General features: G+C 35.2%; 2 protein-coding genes across 2 annotated transcripts in view; one reads left to right on the top strand and one right to left on the bottom strand.

The window, feature by feature from the left end:
* Nucleotides 1-505: 505 nt before the first annotated feature.
* Nucleotides 506-16939, bottom strand: LOC101744790 (protein I'm not dead yet). The gene is made up of 15 exons (XM_004925801.4): nt 16779-16939; nt 14667-14790; nt 7100-7252; nt 6495-6610; nt 6153-6267; nt 5179-5281; nt 4679-4739; nt 4002-4127; nt 3594-3708; nt 3127-3239; nt 1952-2043; nt 1500-1592; nt 1236-1429; nt 1024-1161; nt 506-769 (listed from the first exon to the last, which is right to left on the bottom strand). Exons 1-15 carry the CDS (start codon nt 16781-16783, stop codon nt 641-643), a joined length of 1677 nt encoding a protein of 558 aa, XP_004925858.1. The 5' UTR covers nt 16784-16939; the 3' UTR covers nt 506-640.
* A 305-nt stretch (nt 16940-17244) lies between these two features.
* The window catches only part of LOC101744647 (uncharacterized), a 52001-nt gene continuing 44654 nt past the window's right edge, over nt 17245-24591 (top strand). Inside the window, exon 1 of the mRNA XM_004925800.5 lies at nt 17245-17643. The gene's annotated coding sequence lies outside the window, so the exon portion shown is untranslated. The remainder of the gene's footprint in view (nt 17644-24591) is intronic.

The following is a 24591-nucleotide window of genomic DNA, read 5'->3' as shown; positions in this document are numbered from 1 at the left end:
TTTTATTATTAGACTAGCTGACCTGGCAGACTTCGTAGTGCTTCAATCGATAAATAAAAGACCTAAACTTTTGTATAAAATAAACTAAAAACAAACAAAAGGAATCCGTCCGACAGGGAACACATCAAAGGAAAAACAAAATTGTTATTTTTATTTAATTCCGAGCGTTTTCATATTTATCTACCTTTTAAAACTTCTCTGGACTTCCACAAATAATTCAAGACCAAAATTAGCCAAATCGGTCCAGCCGTTCTCGAGTTTCAGCGAGACTAACGAACAGCAATTCATTTTTATATATATAGATTGGACTAAAACAACGAAAATGCCATACGTGGTTTGATTATAAACGTATATTTCTTTAGCACATTAATTAGGCTGTAATTTAACATTTGTTTCACACTCCTAAATTCATCCAGCAATTTCATTCTACCCATCGCTGCCGCAAAGAAAGTAACGTACATTTGGATCATAAGATATCAAAGGCAAGTACAAAAAAACACGTTCCGAGAGTTAACTCCGACCTTTAATATCAATGCACATTTTTTGTCTTACACAAATAAAACATTTCTTTTTTGTTATAAAACAAAATGAAATTAAAATAAATGTTATTGAAATCTGAATAAAAAAATAAGGTTTCAAGTTAAGGTTTTGCATCTTTAATCCATTTTGGCATCTGATGTAAGTCCGGCCAAATAACAGGACCCCAGAAATAAATGCACAACCAAGATATGATGACCGTCGATACAGTGGGACCGAAACCTGCTTTTATCTGCAATATTATAAAAAAACAAAGTACTGTTCCAATATTAAATAATATTATTAGAATTGATAAATATTTTTTTAAAGGCGTGGCAACAGTAAGTAGTAGAAACTTGATCAATGCATAGTTCTCGACATAGGGGCTATAGTTTAATTTCATTACTTTTTACATTGTGTATTAAAAAAAGAGACATTAGACTGAGCAGGCAGAGTTCAGAAGAGTTCAAAAACCGAAGTTTCATTTAGTACTTAATAATTTATTACCATTTTCTGCATAGGCATATTCACAGCACTTTGCACAATTAAATTACCAGGTGTGCCAACTGGGATCATGAAACAGTACGAAGCCGCGAAGCCTGCCGCTATGTCGTACCACAATGGATTCTGGTTTATTTCTTTAGCCTAAAAGTAAAAAAAAAAAACTTTCGAACAGGTTCCAAGTTTACAAAAACAAAACAGTTATCCGATAGCCTCACCAGTTGCATAGCAATAGGAGCGAAAACATTACAAACGGCCACGTTAGATGCAAAGTTCGTGACGAAAACTACAACTATAATAATCAAAAGCAAATTTATGAAATTCGGCAGCACTTTCAGCCCCTGAAGATAGTTTCCAATTTTCTCGTTCAAGCCCGATGATTTTGCTGCCATGGAAAGAGCAAAGCCGCCACCTATAAAAATAAAATTTTAGAATTGTATCTTAAGCAAGTGTATACTTCAGAATTATATAAAAGCTTTTACCCAAGAGGAACATGTAGCTAAACGGCATGTGAGCCCTTAGTTCTGGCCAATCAAGTACTGAAGAAACTCGAGACTTTGGAAGATCCTCGTGAACTAAAATTGTTTTTTTAAATTCAGTTATAATATGATAAGCACGAAGAAAGGACTAAACATTATAAAATACATCTTAATATTAGATAGAAAAAAAAATGAGTGAAAAAGTCAGCATCATGATCACATTTATTATCTGTTCGTTAATGAATTAACCTAATCAAATACAACGAATATGGGTATAAAAATATTTTTGAAAATTTCAATTTCATACTATGTACATATATAGAAAGTCACATAAGATTTCTGTGACAGGTATACGAATGTGTTTTTGATAGCACCAAGAATTTCAAAACCGTAAGCCATTCAAATACCATCATAATTATATAAGCGAAAAAAAAAAAACTTCAAATGCAACTTACATTTTGCTTTCCAATTTTGAAAGAAAGTGAGCGTTGATGGAAGTAGAAACATAAGGAATGTAACAAGCATAGCTAGGGCTGAGTCTCGAACACTGAAAAATAAAAATTAATTCTTGTATATTTGATTTCATAGATGTCTGAACGAGCTCATGGTCCACCTGGTCCTAATTGGTTACTGGAGCACGCATGTCAACAACGCAAATGCCGTCATCCACCTTGAAACACGAGTTGCAAATTCTTAGTTTTTACAGCACAACAGCTGCACCACGTTTCAAACCGAAACATATTCACGGCAGAAATAGGCAGAGTGGGGGGTATCTAATTCCCAGCTTACAGTCACGGTAATAATAATTGTTATGGTTGTAACATCTCTATATTATACAATGACATTATTCATTTTGCCATTAAACTAAACAATAAAGTTCCATAACAATGGATATGAAAATGCACTCTTTTATTACGATCATTCATTGACAGTTTGGGTGTCATCGTATTCCGATAAAGATCGAGTTTTCCCGAAGGAAATTAATTTCTCACTACATCTGTACAGATTTCTACTTTTAATTGTAATTTTTTAAATAGAGTTTTTTTAACCAAAGACACGCTCAAAATAAATATGTACTGAAATGGAACCAGTAATATGGTTTTTGATAACGTAGATTGGTAATCAATATTTGTCTGCTGTAATGATTTTCAAAGTTATTGAAATTCATAACGAAAGAAATAAAGAAAATGGACTACTTACTGTTCAATATATGTAACTACATATAAAGTGGCAACGTATTTTTAGTAAAATTGGTGATATTAATGCATAACGACTCCCAATTACAAAGTGATAAAATTTAGTGTGAAAAATCTATACTAATATTATAAAGAGGAAAGATTTGTTTGTTTGTTTGTTTCGAATAGGCTCCTAAACTACTGGACCGATTTGAAAAATTCTTTTGCCATTAGAAGCCGACATTGTCCCTGATGAACATAGGCTACTTTTTTTATTTATTTTTTTATTTTATTTTTTTGGTTTCATGTGAGTTTTAATGTTTCCGAAGCGAAGCGAGGGCGGGTCGCTAGTATGTAATAAACTCAACAAGTGTTACATTTTCGAATAAATTAAAAATATGCTAAAAATGTTATGCATGAACTAACAAATTAATATTATTATGATTATTACGAACAATTTGCTCTCCACGCCAAAATGTGCTGCAATCTTATCACCCCATCCGGGAAATACTTGCGGAGATCGACAGAAGAAACATATCATGGCACCTCCAAATAATAGCACAACCATCTGAAATTAATTGATGGTCTTAGAATAAATTTCATTATTTATTTATATTACCACTAATAGCTATCGATAGATATTAAAATTTTATTTAGTAGTAGTCCTTGGAAATACTACTTAAACAGTAAAAAAAGTTTTTAGAAGATTCTTGCTACTCAGTACTGATGTATTATTGCTGATGGCAATGTTAGGACTGCTACGCATTAAAAAATATTAAAGTCAAAAACATCAGTGTATTATTCCAAGATATCTAAGCCCACGTCATGTAATAATCGTAAAGCTGTACAACTGCAGGACACTGTAATTGCTATAGACAATATTGATGTATTTTTGAAAATGTTATATTAATTTCGATCTTACGATTTCCCAAAACGTGATAGTCCCAATTCTCTTGCAATCTTCCTCGATAGCATTTCTTGCAGCCTCCTTGGCTTTTTCCGTAATTTGAGCAGCCTTAGCCGCAGCACTATTTGGCCTGAATTTTCAAATTATTTTTACCTCCCTGTCACGAGCGTGAATTATGAAGTGTAAACAAGCAATGATATTCGTACCCATAATATTAAGTATGTATAGTATGTAAAATTAAATGATTTCAGACTATTTTGAGAGTTTCTATCAAGTGTAATTTACCAATTTACCAATAACCTTTGTTTTTTTTAAATAGCTTAACAATTTCAACTACAGATACTAACCATATATGAGCAAAAGCACAGGATATATTTTAATACAAATTAAATTCAATCAGTTAAAAATAAATAAATATAATACCTTAGGAAGCCGAAGTAAACAATAGTCAAATATAAGTAAGTAGAGGCTTCTAGTAGTATCATCATTGGTATTGAGAAAGCAGAGAACAATGGAAATGACAAATACTCCGGAGCGGTAGGATACGCACTGAAATTTAGATATTTTATTATTTAAGATATTTTATTCGAGGTAGTAACAAAAAAGCCATCTTGGAAGTCAGGCTTTTTCCGAGCAATTACAATAACTTATAAATTGACGTGAATGGGTGAGACTTGCCTTCTATTGAACAATTACTGAAGCCAACAACATTCTAAACGCAAATGCTAGTAGCTAAATTAAGACACGAGGTGAAAATCTCAAATGTAGAAAAACGATCAGTAAATTTTTGGTCTTCAGTTACGTACATAATAATATGTAAATAGCTTCTAATAGCAAGCATCACGGATCGTGTATTTTTGCTCGGCACTATACAGAAGCACTTACTGATGATAGCTTACGAAAAGCCTGAGCACTAGTAAAGTAAGTTAAAGTTGAGCCGAAAAAATAGGCGAAGATACTGTTACAGAGAAGCTACACTAGCTGGAGGAGATCAAAGTCTTAATAAGCCAGTCTCTACTGATTAAATGTTGAACAGATTTTCATATGAAATGTTCCGTTTTACGTTACGGATCAGGATCACGAGAATAAATATTTATTACGTCATAAATAGTCCTTTGAAAACCAAATTAGTAGCTGTGCCCACCAAAGTGCCGATACCTCCTGAAATAAAAAAGTAAACGTACAATTAATTGTGTAATGTTTTTTATTTTCATTTTGTATGTGAATTCGTTAAAATTTGTAATTATGAAAGAATATCGTCCGAAGATAAATGAAGAAATTGAAAAAGAGATTTCTCAAGACTCCTTGAACCATGGACGAAGCAATAATTTATGTAACCTAGAACCAAGTTATAGTATATTGATTAAAATATTGTACAAAATGATTTTTGACTTTGGCAGGCAACGCGGCAAGTTAAGTCGTGTTTTTTGATGGATAATATCGTCGATGTCACTTGGTCTATGTTCGGTTCGGATATTAGAAACCGTTAAATATTAATTGTAAATTAGCTTAATATGTAATTACTTCAATACTGTATTCAAATAATGGAAAACTAAGAAAGTTTACAATTTGTACTTTTCGATCAGAAGTGAATCTTTACCTATCGTAGCTGAAAAGGTAGCAGCACAAAAATAGCACGTTGTTAGGTCACTTGCTACTTTTTCACCTTCAGCATTTGTATCAAACATATTCAATATTTTTTGCTGAAAAAGAGGTATATTTATTATAAATTATGAAATTACCCAAGTTTTCGGATGGATTTTTTAATGTTAATTTTATAGTCTGGAGGAGGATTTTATAGGAGTGCTTTGAGGAATTGTTCGAGATGATACCGGCATCTCGTTTTTACTATCGCACCGCCCGCCACCGGAGTAGAGTTCATCCATACTACCTGGAGCCACTGCGGTCATCCACAGTGCGTTTCCAGAGGTATTTTTTGCCACGTACAATCCGGCTATGGAATGAGCTCCCCTCCACGGTGTTTCCCGAGCGCTATGACATGTCCTTCTTCAAACGAGGCTTGTGGAGAGTATTAAACGGTAGGCAGCGGCTTTGCTCTGCTCCTGGAATTGCTGAGGTCCATGGGTGCCGGTAACCACTCACCATCAGGTGGGCCGTATACTCGTCTGCCAACAAGGGCAATAAAAAAAAATAAAAACTGTCAAAAATGAAGCATATCACTGATGCGCAGCATGGCAGTATGGTCGTACCGTCATCTATTCCTGTCTACTTGGTGAAGACCTGGTGTGATTAAATTTAAGGCCACCAGAGCTTATTGTTATCTCAATCTTAAATATCTTGAGCTTCAGGTAAATGTCTAACTTCTGTTGTATATACATATAATTATACTATATTGTAGCGTGTCTCACCCTACAGATCGAAGTCATGCTCTTCGTACGCCTGCTTCGCGACAGAAGTATGCAAGACTACGCGTTTACCCACGGTTTGTTCCACGACCAAACATTTGTATTTTCCTTAATGTTAATACACTAAATACCAAGCAATACACATTACTAAAACTTGTTGAAATAAACTAACTTACTAAAAAACTAAACTTATTAAAATAGTACGCACGTCTTCAAAAACTTTTAATATCGCAAAGTTTATTGGCACCATCATAGTTGTTGTAGCAGTGTTTGATATCCAGAGCGATACAAAAGTAGTTACGATGCACATAGCTAGAAGGAGCCTAAAAGTGAAATAAAAAGATAAAGATAAAGATAGGAGAAACTCTCGCTCATGATTGCAAGATGAATCATTATCAGAATCTAAGCATTGACTGAAACGATACCGATTACAAGATGTTTCATTATTTCCGGAATTAAAGAACAAGATGCAATCGCAGAAAAATAAAAATAAAAAAGGCATCTCTCTTTTGATAGTTTCAAGTTTGATAAGAAACTTTGTAAATCTTACTTGTAATGAGAATAACCAATTGCTTTGATTGCACAATAAGCCAAACGCTTGTGTAAGCCACATTGCTCGACAGCGTAAGCTAACATAATACTTCCAAGAAACATCATTATGGAATCCTAAAAAAGAATGTCACAAAAAAACTAAAAAATACTGTTTAAAAAAAAAACCTCTGAATCATTTTTTTGCAATTGGATATTTACGATTCCAATTAAAACGAGTGAGATAGAGAGAGAACACATTGTGTAATTTATTAAAAAAATACTGATCAAACAAATGTCACATTGTCATATTTATTGGTTGACAAATAAGTTAAAACTAACTCTGAATACATTTTTAGCACGATAGTAATATGTAACTTTTATGATAAAAACTCATGATCTAATCCCATGAAGTGATTACTGGAATCAATATTTTAAAGTGAATTCAGCCACGCACTTTGAAAAACGATCTGGAAGTTTCAATAGCGTTTGGGCTTACTTTCAAAACAATACACGTGACGTCTTCTTCGCGATTAAGAGTAATAGTTTAGTCTCGTCTGTATACCTTTTTATTTATTAAGTCACACATCATTGAAAACCTTTTTTAAATATTCTAAATTGACTTACATTAATGTACGCTCTGCACGTTTCATTAGTGGTTGCGACGCCTGTCATCGGAAATATCATGACCGGCAAAAAAGCCGTTATAGCTAAAGGAATGCATTCCGTCACCCAATAAATACCCATAAGACATAATGTGTAAGCGCACCATTGATGCTTCTGAAAGAAGATGAAGATTAATAAATAACAAGCTTCAATGCATTAACCGATATAAGTTGTGCATTGATCGAGTTATCTATTTCATACCATAAATGCTAGCTTTGATCAACTAGTTTTCTTTTGAGACTAATGAACATTTAAAAGACAGATCAAAAACATTTCCTTTAATTTTAATGCCAAATTATGTTATATCACTTTCATATTATTCTAATAATAGTCACGATTATAATAGGTTGGGGAAAAAGCTTCTTCGCATTTTTTAAGAAAATACACAACATTTTTTATTACAGTTTATTTACATTTAACTAAAGTATGTAGCTGCTATAGCATGCTATAGAAATTTTGCGATCAAAATACCGCGACAATTGGTTTTGGCAGTCCTCTCGTGATGTTAACCTGACACTGCCAGAAGAATTCTGAAGAGACCGAAACAGGTGGAAATCTGAAGGTGCAAGGTCAGGACTATACGGCGGATGCATTAACACCTCCAAGCCAAGCTCTCTTAATTTTTGCTGAGTGGCTAAAGATGTGTGAGGTCTAGCGTTATCATGATGAAAAACCACACCCCTTCTGTTGATTAATTCCGGCTGCTTTCTCTCAACTTCTTGCTTTAACCTCATCAGTTGTTTCGCAATTCGCAGTTCGCAGTTCGCAGAGCTCAGAATTGATGGTCCTGCCTGGTGGTAACAGCTCATAATGAATAATGCCCTTCCAATCCCGCCACACACACAGCATCACCTTGTTGCGAGTTAACCCGGGTTTCGCCATAGTCTGTGAAGCCTGACTGCCCTTTGACCACCACCTTTTTCGCACGTTCTTGTCGTACGTAATCCACCTTCATCACCATTTATCAGCTTCTTCAAAAATGGTTCGGTTTCATTACGTCGTAATAAAGAATAACAAATGAGTACACGGTTCATTAGGTTTATTTCAGTGAGCTCGTGAGGTACCCAAATATCGAGCTTTTTTGTGTACCCAGTTTTTTCAAATGCGCCCAAACTGTTTTGTGGTCAATTCCCAGTTCTTCAGCTACGTCGTCGTATACTACTGATATGCCGATCTTGCTCCACTTTTACAAAAATGGCATCCATTTTATCCGTAATAGGGCAACCAGAGCGACATGCATCTTTGACATCAAAATTTCCGGATTGAAAACGCTTAAACCAAATTTGTTCTACTTTCACAAACTGCACTAGGTCCATAAACATCGCAAATTTTTTTCGCGGCTTGCATTTCATTTTTAGGTTTTTTGTAATAAAATTTCAAAATGTACCGAATTTCTTCATTAGATTCACTCATCTTGACAGTACAAAAAATAAATAAAAATCACAAATTTTCCTAATTTGAATTTGGAATTATCTGCCTTAAAATTTAAACTTTTCATGATACCAAAACCAGCCAGATACAAATAGATTTTAGAGATTTTATTACAAGTCCATACATACTATATTGCGATTTTTTTTTATTTTTATTGCTTAGATGGGTGGACGAGCTCACAGCCCACCTGGTGTTAAGTAGTTACTGGAACCCATAGACATCTACAACGTAAATGCGCCACCCACCTTGAGATATAAGTTCGAAGAGTCTCAGTATAGTTACAACGGCTGCCCCACCCTTCAAACCGAAACGCATTAGTATTTCACGGCAGAAATAAGCAGGATGGTGGTACCTATCCGCGCGTACTCACAAGAGGTCCTACCACCAGTAATTACGCAAATTATAATTTTGCGGGTTTGATTTTTATTATACGATGTTATTCCTTCACCGTGGAAGTCAAACGTGAACATTTGTTGAGTACGTATTTCATTAGAAAAATTGGTACCCGCCAGAGATTCGAACACCGGTGCATCGCTCAACACGAATGCACCGGACGTCTTATCGCTTAGGCCACGACGACTTGAAATAACTTTTTTCCCAACCTATTACAAAAAAATCAGAATTTATTACGTATATATTCCTAAATAGGTATGTATATAGTACATATAAAGATTTTCTGAAAGAAAACTCATGAACACGTTTGAACTTTGAAACGACTAGACGTGTTATTGTAGTTCTAACCGATTTTATTTCTTATATGGTGTCAAGGTTGTCTATACCAAGCCTTAAGTTACACTATCTTAATCAGTGAATCATAAGCTGTGAAACTGTGTAAATTTTTTTGTTTGATATTGTGTTAAAACAGTGAATAAACCAAAAAACAATTTCAAAATTATATATTGATATAATAAAAAGAGGGTATGAAGAAGGTTTGAAGAACAAAAGATTGGACATTGAACTAACACAAAATTTAAACTTGAGTATATTCAATAAATTGGCACACAAGATTAAGGTCGCTGCGGTCAGGAGGTTAGTCAAGCGAGTTTTATGCACCCGTCAGCTGCTCAGGCCTCAAGATCGAATCCTGCAAAGCACATATTTTTTTCCTTTTTTTCTTTTTGGCAAATACATTTATAATTTTTATACATAGAACTAGTAATTAATTTCGACAATAAGAATATAATTTGGGAAGATAAAAGAAAGGAAAAATGTCATCAGTCCCAAAGATTTGTTCTGGATGTAAAAATAAACTTTCTAGGAAGGAATACATGATATGCTCCGCATGTGGCTTAGGTTATGATTTGTTATGTGCTAATATAACACCTAAATCTTACTTTCTTATGGATCAAGACCGTAAGAATAACTGGAGTTGTCAGGAATGTCGTAATAAGATACCGAAATCTGACAACACAAATACTCCTGCTAGAGCAGTGAGTCGATCCGCCACTTCTGATGAAGATAACGGTCTTGGAGAAGAAAGAAATATTACTTTGCGAACAAAAAAACAGAGCTCGAAATGTGACAGCGATGGATCCTACGTTACTGAAGGACATTTACGTATCATTATTAAACAGGAGATAACAAAAACTATCAAACAACTAGTTTCTGAACACTTATCGAATATTTCCCAACAAATAGCTGACTTCCACGAATCCTTAACATTTTTTAATAAACAATACGAGGAACTCAAGCAAATGGTAAGCGAGAGGGACGATACAATTTCTGATTTAGTTTCTAAAAACAATAATTTAACAATACAAGTGAAGAATTTGACAAATAGACTGGGGCAAGTAGAACAAAGCATGCGTTCCCCAAATATTGAGATCAATGGTATCCCTGAAAATAAATCAGAAAATTTAATAACGACTATTGAGCAGCTGGGTAGAATTGTCGGAAATCCTTTTGGCGACAGCGACATTCTCCACGTAACACGTATTGCCAAACTTAATAAGGAGAATGACCGTCCTCGCTCCGTGATTATTAAACTACGTAGTCAGCGCCGTCGCGATGAGTTGCTGGCTGCAGTTACCAAGTTCAATAAGAAGAATTTAGACAACAAATTGAATTCAGAGCATCTAGGAATCGGGGGACGTCGTGTGCCAGTATTTGTATCTGAACATCTAACGCCGATAAATAAACACTTACATGCGGCCGCTCGTAAGAAGACAAAAGATACTGGTTTTAAGTTTATATGGGTGAGGGATGGTAAAATTTTCGTAAGGAAAAATGAGCAGAGTCACGTTATATATATTAAAGACGAAGAAAGCTTAAAATTAATTGCCTAGTGTGATAAAATAAATTTGATCAACTGATTTATAATAGATTTCTTTTAAAGATGTCTGTAAATATATATTACCAAAACGTGCGCGGCTTGAGAACTAAGACAGAAGATATACTTAGGAATATAGCTGTTAATAAATTTGATCTAATAGTATTCACCGAAACTTGGTTAAATTGTAATGTTTTAAGTAGTGAATTTATGGACAAACGTTATGTTGTATATAGGAAGGATCGATCGTGTTCGACGAGTTCCAAGGCAGATGGAGGGGGTGTTATGATCGCAATATCTAAACATATCCCATCTTATAGGCACTTAGGTTGGGAAAGTACTGCTGAAGATCTATGGGTGTCAATCGATATCAAAACTAACAACTTGATCAAGAAAGTTTCTATTTGCGCTGTTTACCTTCCCCCTCCAGTTTCCTTGGAGCACTTGTCTAGTTTTCTGGAAAACTCTACAAATGTTATCGAGCAATCTGATCAAGTGATAATTTTGGGTGATTTTAATTTGAGTCATATTGGTTGGTCTCAAAAGTCGGAAAGCTCTCCATGTAGTGCAATGAATTATGGATCTAAATTGGGACTTTCTCTTATTGATTTCATGTCAGTTAATAATTTATCACAATTTAATAACGTGAATAATGTAGATGGTAAAATATTGGATCTTGTTCTTACTGATTTCAACGGATTGGAAGTTACTGAATCCAATAATGTATTGAGCAAAATCGACCAAAAGCATCCTCCTCTGTTAGTTTCCTTACCACAACATAGTCCCCATTTCCTCAAACCTATATTGAGACCCCGATACAACTATTTTCGAGCAGATTATAGTCAAATCGTATCCTACTTAATAAATGTTAATTGGAGTGAAAAGTTAGAGGGGTGTCAAAATGTAAATGAAATGACTGACATATTTTATGATTTCATTTATACGGCTATTGATTTATTTACTCCACGAACGAAGCCTGTGTCTACTAAATTTCCCCCATGGTTTACCAACTCTTTAATAAAGACTATTTCCGAGAAAAATAAAGTGAGGTATCGATTTAAGAAATATAAAAATCCGCGCGACCAATTAGAATTTGAGCTCCTTCGAGAGCGTGTTCACAAATTGAGCGAGCAATGTCTTCATGTATATAAGAAGAGAATTGAAGTTGATATTTGTAGGAATCCTAAAAGCTTTTGGCGCTTCATCAAAGATAGACGAAATGGTGAGACCACTGTACCAGCAATTATGTATCGGGGAAACCAGATCGCATCTACCGGACCGCAAATCGCACAGATGTTCGCAAGTTGCTTTTCGTCAGTATTTAACAGAGATTCCCTAGCTGATTATGTAGACTTTTCTTTTAATACAACTCCTTTAAGTCGTATTAACATATCAGAACGTGACATTCAACGCGCAATTAAAAAGCTAGACATGTATAAAGGTGCTGGACCAGATGATATACCCCCGGTTTTTGTTAGACGTTGCGGCTCTGCTTTGGCTTTACCTTTGTCAATTATCTTCAACAGATCCTTGAATGATGGTGTATTTCCAGACATCTGGAAGAGCTCTAAAGTAGTCCCAGTATTTAAGAAAGGCGCCACAAGCAATGTTAGTAACTACAGACCAATTTCCATACTTTCATGCATTCCAAAGCTCTTCGAGTCACTTGTCTGTCCTTTTATTACACAGCATCTAAATAACTTTATTTCTGAACATCAACACGGGTTTAGAAAAGGTCACTCTGTTGAAACTAATTTAGTCTCATTTACGTCTTACCTCTGCCGAGAAATTGATAGAGGTCTGGAAGTAGATACAATTTATATGGACTTTTCCAGTGCCTTCGATAAGGTCTGTCATTCTCGTTTAATAAATAAATTACGAGGCTTTGGGATTGGTGGGTCGTTGTTGGAATGGTTTCGTTCGTATCTTGCAAAAAGACTCCAGTTTGTAGTGGTGAATGGTCATAAATCACAGGACTACATAGCCATTTCAGGCGTACCACAAGGCTCCCATCTCGGTCCTGTATTGTTTTCGGCTTTTATTAATGATATAACTTCAGAAATACGCGACAGTCAATTTTGTCTTTTTGCTGACGATTTAAAAATATACAGAACAGTTACTTTACCAACAGACTCAGAACTTATACAATGCGATCTAGATAGAATAAATGTATGGTGTAATTTAAATGGAATTACATTAAATACAAAAAAATCCTATTACATAAAATTCTCTAAAAAACTAATCCCTATGACATCCTGTTATGTACTGAATGGTGACATTTTGCAGCAAGTCAATGAAATTCGAGATTTGGGCGTGATGATGGATAACAAATTAACATTCAAAGCACATATTGATACAATTGTTATTAAAGCTGCCAGAATGCTGGGATTCCTAAAAAGAAATACTAAGGGATTTATGTCCTCAAACACTAAAATAATATTATATAACTCGCTGGTTCGCAGTCAACTTGAGTTCGCATCAGTAGTTTGGGGTCCCCATTACGCTACTTACTCGCAACGTATTGAGAGCGTACAGCGTGCATTCACTAGGCATTTGGCATTCCATTCTTCTAGCATATCTTACCGTACCACATATGATCTACGTCTTAAACATTTTAAAATGATATCGCTCGGCAACCGTCGTAGAATAATTAATATCATGTTCCTAAAAAAACTAATTTCCGGAAGCATAGATTGTAGCCACTTACTTCAGAAAATCAACTTTAGCGTTCCATACCACTGCCCACGGCATCCTATTACTGAAATTTTCCATATTCCCGCGAGTAGAACAAACCTCCTTAGATATTCCCCTTTATCAAAGATATGTAGTGAATTTAACCAAATATGTGCATTAATTGACGGCATTGACATTTTTAACGACACGTGTCCTGGTCTCAAAAACAAACTAGTATCCAAGTTCCTTGCTTATAATTGATGAGAGAATGTCATTCTGATTACATTGCGCAGTCTGTTCTATGTATTTATATTTTTTGCATTGCCGCGCTCGACTTTTTTAATTTTTTTTATAGTTTTATAATTTTTATTTATAATTTTTTACTATATAAATATGTGCATTATTTCTTATTTAGTAATCTGTGAAGTTAGTAGTGTGTGTAGTTAGCTCTTGTTTTCGTGTTGTTTTCAAATATATATATTGCTGTAACATGTCATAGTGTGTTATAAGAGATTGCTGTACATGCCTGTAACTGGCTTACATACCAGTACTTAATTTTATATATGTTAATTTTAAGCTTGAATGTTTTGTGTGTATTGCTGTTGGTGTGTCTAAATAAATAAATAAATAAATAAACACAGGATCGTCTTTGCTAATATCAATGTAGATTTTTAATTATATAAAAAGAGATTAAAATCATCAATTGCTTCTTTTCAAATTATTCTTTATCTAATTATACTCTTCTCTCAGGCTTATCGTTATTAGTTACAAGAGTTTATGGACATGCTAAAAAAAATGCTAAAAAGCCCAATTGTTTTCTAAAAATAAGCAGGCTGGAGGTGCCTAATTCTTAATTTTTTTATGCCCTGATTAATTAGTTCATAATTTGTCTAGAATTTCATGTTTATTCTCCTGGCTGAGTCCTTACTCGCCGACCTGTCCTGGTGAAACTGAAAAGGCCTCTGGACCAACAGTAATCACTCAACCAAAAAAAAAATTATTGTTGTTATTATGATCACGATTGCCTTTTCTTAGAAAATATAAGTGAGCAACTAGATAAATAAAGCGTGACAATTAAAACAATCCTCATTGTATTATGGTGCTCTTACTATTTGAAATTGTGTTAATGTTAAATCTTATATAAACCCAGCTGACCTCTCCTGGAAATGGTGTAACCAATGGTATCAGAATGATGGGCACAATTAAACAGACGAAACCTTTCCAATGCGCCGTAAAAAACAGCTTGGCTTTCTCCTTACTCTCTAACACGTCATCAGGTCTGAAACATGAAAAAAGGTGATTAAATTTATGTCAAGTAAAATAAAAACCAAAACCCTAAAAATATGGTGTGGAGCACAGTGTACGGGAGTCGTTACACAATACAGGGCTGTCAATTAATTCTCACAAAAAAAAAAAACAATGAATAAGGAGTAACGCATGGAAGGAAGAAAAGTAAGGAATTAGTAGGAAAGATTTAGTTGGCAGTTACAATTTTCTAAGCAATCCCTATGATCACTTTTGAATATGTATTTTACGGGGGAATCGAATGAGTTTTCTGTGGTTGATATTGTGACGAAGATGACAATTAATATTATTATAAGTATTCATCTCTAACTCGATTCCTTAGATCGTTTCAAATCATGCTTGTAAAGTCCTTATTCTCAAAGAGGCCAGCTATTATATCACTATGTACGATAAACAACCAATTGGAACAGTAGGTATTGTAATAAACAATAGGTATTGTAATAAACAATTATGTAACATGACTTTGTACAGCGGGGTCCTAGTAGTAATGCGTTTCGGTTCGAAGGATGGGGTAGCCGTTGTAACTATACTTATACCTTAGAACTTATATCTCGAGATGGGTGGCGCATTTACGTTGTAGATGTCTATGGGCTCCAGTAACCACTTAACACCAGGTGGGCTGTGAACTCGTCCATCCATATAAGCAATAAAAAATAAAAAAAGTCGTAAGGCATTCCTTAGATTTTTTTTGTCAGGAGGTAATCGCCGGACTTCCGCCCTCCACTGGGGTTAGGGGGCGGGGTATGTCAGAGTCGAACTGAAACCTCCTGTCGCTGAACAACTTACGTCCAAACAGCATTGCCTTCCACGACACGTCGACACCGAGCATCGATGTCGTGAGCGTGTGCTCAGCCGTGTCCAAGTCACAACCACAATGGTGGCACCCTGTCGTCGGCCCGGCACTGATCCGGTGCAGGAACTCAACGAAGCAACCATGCCCAGTAAGCACCTGCATGAGCCGGAAAGTGAGGCGTCCTCTGTCACGATTCACACAACCCACAAGGACCGATCGAATCGTCTTGACAGTCCTACGACCAGCTGAAGGATCGGCCAGCCGCCTGGACCATGACTCCAACACGGACCGTCAAGATTGGGCCCTCGGCACTATGACCACACTGGGGCTGGGACGCGCCACGCCCCGGGCACGAAGGTCAGCCCGCCACTGATAGTCAGCGGCGAGCGCCTCCGCCTCCAGGACTCAAGGTGACCTCGACCGCGTTGGTGCGTTGCGGCTGTTGCAGCAGCTTCGCCACCCCCACGGCCAGGGACTGGCTTCACACGGGCGCTCCGTATAGGGCCATGGATTTCACCACCCCCCGTTCTGAAAGTGAGCACAAGGCCCAACGACTGTCTATAATACCGAGGTACTTCAACTGCACCCCGACCCCGATACGGACGCTTCCAACCACGATATGGGTATTGACAGGTGGCGCTGTCCGGGGCCTGTGGAACCCAGTCATACCCAGTATTCCATAAAAGGGGGCCGAGCACCGACCCCTGAAGGCATTCCTTAGATTAGGAACTGTTTGAAAATACGTTCCAAAGAATATCATACATCAAAATAACAATTTTTAATTAAATACTCAATTAGCTATTTTTCATTCCTTAAAACAACATAGCATTTTAAATATCTATCCAAATATTATGTCCGTGTTTGGAGTTTGAATTTTAAACAATATTAGCATGAGACTTAAGGCTATCCGTTGTTTCAGAAAATATGAATACTGATATTAAAGCCCTTCTATATATTTTAAAGCAAACCGTAATGTTTTCAAAATTTTAGACACGATTATTTTGAGTGTACATTGAACGTTTCTTTCATCCAATGTATGTGTAAATTACCTATTAACATGTCAGTTGGCTAAATCCGTCTATTCTTTACACGTGCAGCAATTATACGCCCCCTCGAACAATCTGTCTTAACCACTTCAAAGAAGTTATTTAAAATGGTTATTTACTAACGGCATTTTAACTCCTCCTCGTGGGTTCCTCTCAAATCGTGCCTATGTCCTGATGTGCCTTTGTTGTCAAACTTTTAATATTTTAGTTGAGTTTTTGCGTCCTTACTTTCTTCTGTAATTAATTCAAATGTCAAACGATTCGCTTTTAATTTGAAATCTTCTTTATTTTTTAAGAGAATTGTTCCAAAAAGTTTACATGCATTTTATTTATGCAATTAAACTTTTTCCAAACCTTATTAAAAATCTTCCAATAAAAAAATTTGGAATTAGTTAGATTAATTAATTAATATCGTATTATATGTTGAAACATTATGATTTTTAATAATACAGAAATTTTTAATATTGGTTAAATCTTAAATCGACATTTACCAAAAAAAAAAAGCTACTTCGACAAATTATTAAGTCGAATAACATAGTTCGCTTTAGCGAAACCATTAAGCGGGTATCCGACGAAAGTTTCTTAGATATGAATACGAATTTGTGACGACATCGACGTTTCATTATTGGACGGTTTGTTGTACGTAACCCAGCAACAGGCCGCGCAGACTTGCCCAGTCTCTGAGCCGCTGTTCACGTGCGAGCACTTTCGTTTCAGTTCCCGCCCAACGCTTGGGCGATCCGAAAGTACGACCGCGCGTCTATCCGCATCACGCGTACTCTAAACTACGGAAACACCACAAAAAAACTTCCAAAACTCTGCGTTCTTGTCGCGATAGCCCTCCGAATAACATGTAAACGGGTTGATGTGTGTTAACTAACTAAATGATTAGCGTAATCGTCATGAAGGATGTTCGCAGTCGTTAAATATTCATGATTGTATCTCAACACTACTCGAGATCTGGCAGCGTATTCGCCTCAATCAACAGGTCTGTCTTTATTTTAACATTTAGTTGATTAACACCTGGTGCATAATATATTTTTAAAATAATCAGCGTTGTCATTTCTGTCGACTAATGTATTAACACCAAAACCTTATTTAATTAGTACGAAAATTGGATAGTTACTGTTTGAAAAAGTTACAGCTGCAGTTTTATAACTATGCGAATGATTTTATTCGATTGCGGTGAATGAACTTCAGGCGTTAAAACGAATTAGGGTTACTCTTTGAATTAGGTTAATTGTCTGAAATGTGGCAATTAGGTACTTTATGTAATTTTAAAATATCTTGTATCCTGATCGAGATCACAAATAGTAAAATGTCTGAAGCATCGAAAATGAGAATAATAAGTTGGAGATGAAGCAGTAAACTGGATTTGGAAAAACAAAACAGAATGTTCTGTAAGGCTAAATCAAAAGATAAAGTTATAGGAACTTCAAGAAAAGTATTGAAAGAGGTCTACCTATATTTGCCTAGCCAGCTCATAATATAGTACTACTAGTGCTTTTTTCCAAATAAATAGCAATAATTACAGTTAAAATAAAAAATTTAAACAAGTACCAGATTTGTGGTACCCTCATTGCAGTTTATAATATTGAAAATTCTCATCTTGCAAATAGTATAATGCCAAATATCCAGCCAAAACTTTAGGCCAATAACTTTGATATAATATGTTAATCCTCAATCGAAATATCGTGACGGGGAGGACCATTTGACGTTTAAATTGTTTGCTTAGGCCTTTGAATATTTGAGGAACGTGCTAAAGGTTTGAGAGACATTAAGCCCTCTCTCGACCCTTACTGGGGATTTTCAAAGGCTTATTCAACTTTGCTTGTCCTTGGAATTGTGAATTCCAAACAGAGCTTAATCATGTTTTGTGCGTTAAATTAAGTAATCGTTAGATTAACATTAAGTGTTGTTATTTTATTTATTAAACTGTACTGGCAACTATCGAAATATCCCTACTACCTAAAGCCTGCGTTCATCCACAGTGCGTTTCCGGATCATTATTATTTTTTACCACGTACAATGCGGATCTAATATGAATTTCCCTTCACGGTGCAAATAAAGCTCTATGACTTATCATTTTTGAAACACGGCTTGATGAGTCAGCAACAGGTAGCGACTGTACCCCCTTTTGATGACCACGATCTCCAGTTTGGTCGTATATTCGATTACATATAAAGGTAATTTAAAAACAATAATGTAACACACGAACGATTTTTTTATTGCCCTTGTAGGCAGACGAGCATATGGCCCACCTGATGGTGAGTGGTTACCGTCGCCCATGGACCTCAGCAATGCCAGGCGCAGAGCAATGCCAAGCTGCTGCCTACCTATTTAATTTGGGTATGGTCTTAACGCTTATGTCCAGCAGTGGACGTCTGTGGGGTGAAATATAACTAGATAGATGTAATGATGATGGTACGATGGTAGAAATGACATAAAAGAATCGTCACAAGAATTTTCTCGGGGCATTACATTCACAAATTATTCATAACTAGAGGTCCCGCAGTAGTCGAAATTTGACTATAATTAATTGGAATTGTAAGTTTGTACACTATTATGATTGTATTTTATACTTTTTAGAAATTTGTGATTAAAGAAGTATGAAATACAATCATAATGGTGTACAAACTTACAATTCCAATAAATTATAGTCGAATTTCGACTACTGCGGGACCTCTAGTAAGATAATAATTTACCAATAACACATAATATATATTATTATGTTTAGAAAATAATAAGCTTATCCAGTGATTCACTACAAAGTTATGTACGCTACCTAGCTTTTATGAGTTGGTTAAAACTGGTGTCACGAATGTCTTTGTTCGTGGCCACGTTCATGAGTACGAGTGTTCATACATATTATTATGTACGATTATATAAAATTTCTTACTACACATATAAAAAACAATATTGTTTGCTGTACGAAATAAAATTATATAATAACTAGCGGCCCGCTCCGGCTCCGCTCGAGTCTTTAACGAAAATTTCAAGGATATTTGACGCTGTTTTATTTTTTATAAATAAAAGAACACTTATTGCGGCATTACTATAATAGTTAGACATATGCTGTCGCGACACTTTTTGTAAATAATAATGTGTTCTACAAAGTCGTAGTACATTATTTTATTCTATCATCAATAGTTTTCGCAGGGCACGCGATGTAAATAATATTTTAGGTAATTTTTTTTACACCTTGGGTTACATTATTGGAGTTATAGTAAGGATCTCTAATTTTTTCAAAAAAAAATTAAGGCTATGTCACTCGGGAATAGTGTAGCTTTCAAACAGTGAAAGAATTTCAAATCGGTTCAGTAGTTTCGGAGCCTATTCAATACAAACAAACAAACAAATCTTTCCTCTTTATAATATTATTATAGATTTATAATATTATTGTAGATATTATGGTTAAATGAGTGGAGCGTCAGCAATGTAAGCAGGTTTAATAAAGTGAATTAAAAATGCTCGGTTTGTAGGATGAAAGAAAACTGTCTATGAATAATTTGGTAATTAATAATTCTGAGCATGTAGTTTGAATTCAATGGAATCTCGAATTGGATACGTTTTAAGTCGTCGTGGCCTAAAGGATAAGACGTCCGGTGTATTCGTTATTGAGCGATACACCGGTGTTCGAATTTCAGGCGGGTACCAATTTTTCTAATGAAATAAGTTCTCAACAAACGTTCACGATTGACTTCCACGGTGAAGGAATAACATCCTGTAATAAAAATCAAACCCGCAAAATTATTATTTGAGTAATTACTGGTGGTGGACCCTCTTGTGGGTCTGTGCGGGTAGGTACCAACACCCTACCTATTTCTGCCGTAAAGCAGTACCTAATGCGTTTTGGTTTGAAGGGTGGGGCAGCCGTTGTAACTATAATGAGACCTTAGAACTTATATCTCAAGGTGGGAGGCACATTTACGTCGTAGACATCTATGGGCTCCAGTAACCACTTAACACTAGGTGTGCAGTCAGATCGTCAACCCATCTAAGCAAAAAAAAAATTTTTTTAAATTAACAATATTTTTTTTGTGTGTATCTCTTTATACCTATTGCTTAGATGAGTGAACGTGCTAACATCCCAATTGAACCCATGTAGTTACCGGAACCCACAGACTTATCAACGTAAATGCTGTCACTCACATTGAGTTGAAATCATCTAAGCGGCTGCACCTTTCAAACCGCAACGCATTATTGCTTCGCGGAAGAAATAGCTGAGGCAGTAGTACTTCCCATTTGTGTCGATCGTAAGTGCGTATTAGTTACGACGTACCACCCTTTTATAAAAACTACTGGCCCCGCAGTAGTCGAGATTCGACTATAGTTAATTGAAATTATAAGTTTAAACATTATTATGGTTCTATTGTCAAACACTATTATATTTCGATAATATAATCACAGTATTCACCAAAACTGCACTATAGATCAATAACATTAAAGACAAACAATATTAATCTATTTTCAATTCGACCACAGACTTTAAACAATAACAAAAATTTCCCAATTGACAGTAAACAAAGAGTATATTTTTTGTATGTGTTGTGTCAAATACATGGTAATTTGCGTAATGTTTTCTTTATTGATTTAAAGTATCTTTTATGCATTATTTAAAAAAAATATTAGCATTGTGCACTCCTTCTCTATATTCTCTATAAGTGTGAGAAATTTCATACTCCTCCGTCCGCGCAATTTTCGTAAAAAGGGGTACAAAGTTTTTGCTTCGCGTATTAATATACAGATTGATACCGTATTTTTTTAGGCTGAACTCTTACGAATTAATTACACATGCAATGTAATTTCAAATTTATATGAACCCAGTCTCCCGGAAAATACAATAAAAAGAGGCATTTTTAATATTCAAATACTGATTTGTGCACGTGGCTTCACTTACGTTATTGTAGAAAATAATCTTGCTTTAGAAATATTAAATGAAAGGTACTTTATGTCGCTATATTACGATTATTTAACGTCAGGATGATCGGTTCAGTGATTAATTCACAACAGAATAAAAAAGTGGCAAAAAAATAAGAATAATATTTTATTGCCCGGCAGTGAAATCTTTGAGGCACGTCTTATATTATTTTATAATATGAAAAATTATATGAAGCAAAATGAGTTTGATAATAGTTAATGGCGCGGGCGTTTACATCATTGGCACATTTACTAGTACAGACAATTCAACTATGAATGCCAGCTGACGTCACGAGACTCCAGGAATCACGTGTGCTTTATTCATATAATATATACAATGTACGCTGAAATGCAAGTGTAGAGCTAAAAGCATTGAATGGAAGCATATTTAAATCAGAAGAGTGGCTTATAGATAGCATTTCAGCCGGGTATTTGCGTTATCTGTGACACAATAAAAGGTATAATATGTGTTAAACGTATTCTGTGTCATATCTATATTTTTGGGTCGTGACGTCATTATTGTCTGTGCTCATCTACTACTGAATATAAGCCTCTTCCAATATACGCCATTGAGTTCGATATTCGACTTTTCTTATCTACAACTCATCGTCCGCCCTTTGCAAGTCATAATTGGGCTTACTTTCGTTTGATTCCTTAAATAGTTTATTTGAGTTTGATATCTTCAATGTTATACGAGCAATCTAAATTCTATAGTGCGTGTAAATATTTATTCAGATACATTTATCGGGTGATATTATCATCGATTTCACAGTAACACTTGATACTTAGCAGCATAATCATTTCAAGTTATTGAATAACGCGTTATTTATCACTAAAATTATCAGTATCCATCGTTACATAAGCATATATGTATAACAGGTGTAAACAGTATATTATAAATACAGTGGTTGAACAGAGTTACATATTTTAGACCCAACGACACCAAGCTGTTATGTGTACCGAAAATGCCCAATTGGTACCAGAATTGAAACTAGTCTATAGTGTCTTTCTACATAACATGTACTTTCTTCTAATATCTTACTACATAATATAATATATATACAAAGCACGAGAGTATATTTTATTTTATTTAATAGCTAGGTTTTCGATACGGAACAGACAATATTAGAATCCCAAAATGTCGGGTTAAAATCAATATAAGAAGACAAAGCTAATAAATAATAAAGATAACGCAATGAAATGGTTGGGGAGTTTAACACCCTCTGACCATCTCATTACCCATTTTCGCTGGAGATCTTAAATAATCTTAAGATCTTCTGAACTGTTGGAATAAATTAAAGTCATATTTTATCGGATGAGTAGAGTATTTTAGTCGACGTGACGAGTTTATCGATTTGTGTGTGAACATTGTAGAACGGCCTGATGTTGCAGAAAACATCATCATCATCATTATCCTGCCCTTCTCCCAGTCACCTGGGGTCAGCGCAACATGTTTTCTTCTTCCATACTCTTCTATCATATACCATTTCTTCGCTCACTCCCCTCTTACCCATATCGTCTATTACGCAATCCATCCATTTCTTCTTAGGTCTACCTCTTCCTCTATATCCTTCCACATTCATAGTTAACACTCTCTTACCAACCTCATTTTCAGAAAACAGTATTTTTAAGAGACTTATTTAGACATATTTTATCGGACGAGTAAAAGATCTGTGTGGCCATTAATGATGACGATGCAGACAATTTTTTATGTCATTTTTGGTTACCTACTACGATTTGGTAGTGAGCAGAGTCATTTGCGTTGCTTGTAGCGTTCACAGAAGCCGATTTTAAGAGTACGTGAACGATTAGATATGGATAGCGGGTTTGAAGTCCATCGGTGTTAAGAGGCGATCGAAGGATCTTATCTCATCTGCCGCAATTACTAGAAATAATAAAAGAAATGAGATTTTTAAAGAAAGCCTATTAAGAAAACAGTAGAGATTGGACCTAATTTGAATAAATCACAGATTCAAACACAAACCACTTATTTAAAAGAAACAGAAACTATAAAAAGTGATTTGTGCTATTTAAAGACCGGAAATCAAAACGTTTGTATCGTTTTATTGATAAATTTAAGTCAATTCATATTTACTGAAGCATAGAGAAATTATTAATTAATTATCCGGAAAATATCTATAATCTCTCTAGGCACTTGTTGAACTGTTAGAATGTCAGAACGGTAAAAGATGACTAACGTAGCGTAACAATATCGCACTTTTTTCTGTTACAATTCATTTGGCTAGCTTCCATAATGACCTCGAGATATACAGAGTATAATGAACTGTTTTACTGTCATAATAATGTTCGGGGACAACTTGATAACAAATATCTGTTTTCTATAATACTTTTTTTTGTGTATGGTATAATTTTATTTTGTGTGATTATAACTTTACCTTTACAATTCAAGCAATTGCGTTTTATGTTTACAATTCAAGCAATGGCGTTTTATGATACTCTGATATTGAAACTTCGTAGTATTAGTACCTATGTCTGATTACCAATATATTCCTGTAAAGTAGAATAAAGTGCTGGTAGAGTGTATTGTAAACCCGCACGGGTAAGTAGAATTACCCTGTCTATTTCTGCCGTGAAGCATTTGTACATTACGTTTTGAAGGGTGTGATAGCCAAATTATATACTATTGCAACTTTTACGTCATGTTTCATTTACTTGTAATGTTTTTAGGATTCGGTTACTATTGAACACCAGGTGATCCGAGAGCTTGTTCACTCATCTAAGCAATAAAAAAACTTGTTTTGTCATAATCGGAAACACTGTAATCCTAACTTGAGAACTGGTAATATGAGATGTTTTTATACTATAATGGGTATTTTTTGCCTGCTTATTCACTGGTAGCTTAAAGGGGGCTATTCCAGTTACAGTGTGATTGGTAGGTGAGCTCACGGTGCTCAACCTGAGAAAATGGGCTAACATTGGCCCTAGCGAGAGTGCTTCGTGCATCGTCTTTTCCCTAATTCTATCACAAAGAAATCACGTGTTCTGATTATGACAA

Source organism: Bombyx mori, chromosome 17, assembly GCF_030269925.1.
Source record: "Bombyx mori chromosome 17, ASM3026992v2".
Taxonomy (NCBI): domain Eukaryota; kingdom Metazoa; phylum Arthropoda; class Insecta; order Lepidoptera; family Bombycidae; genus Bombyx; species Bombyx mori.
Note: the sequence above shows the minus strand (reverse complement) of the source record. Positions and strands in the feature narration are given on the sequence as shown.

What these genes read in the sequence shown, in the direction of transcription:
- LOC101744790 (XM_004925801.4), bottom strand. An exon ending in TTTGGCGTGGAGAGCAAATT is followed by an intron (nt 2,044 to 3,126) that starts GTTCGTAATAAT and finishes TTTATTTTTCAG; the next exon opens with TGTTCGAGACTCAGCCCTAG. An exon ending in TCAAAATTGGAAAGCAAAAT is followed by an intron (nt 1,593 to 1,951) that starts GTAAGTTGCATT and finishes AAACAATTTTAG; the next exon opens with TTCACGAGGATCTTCCAAAG.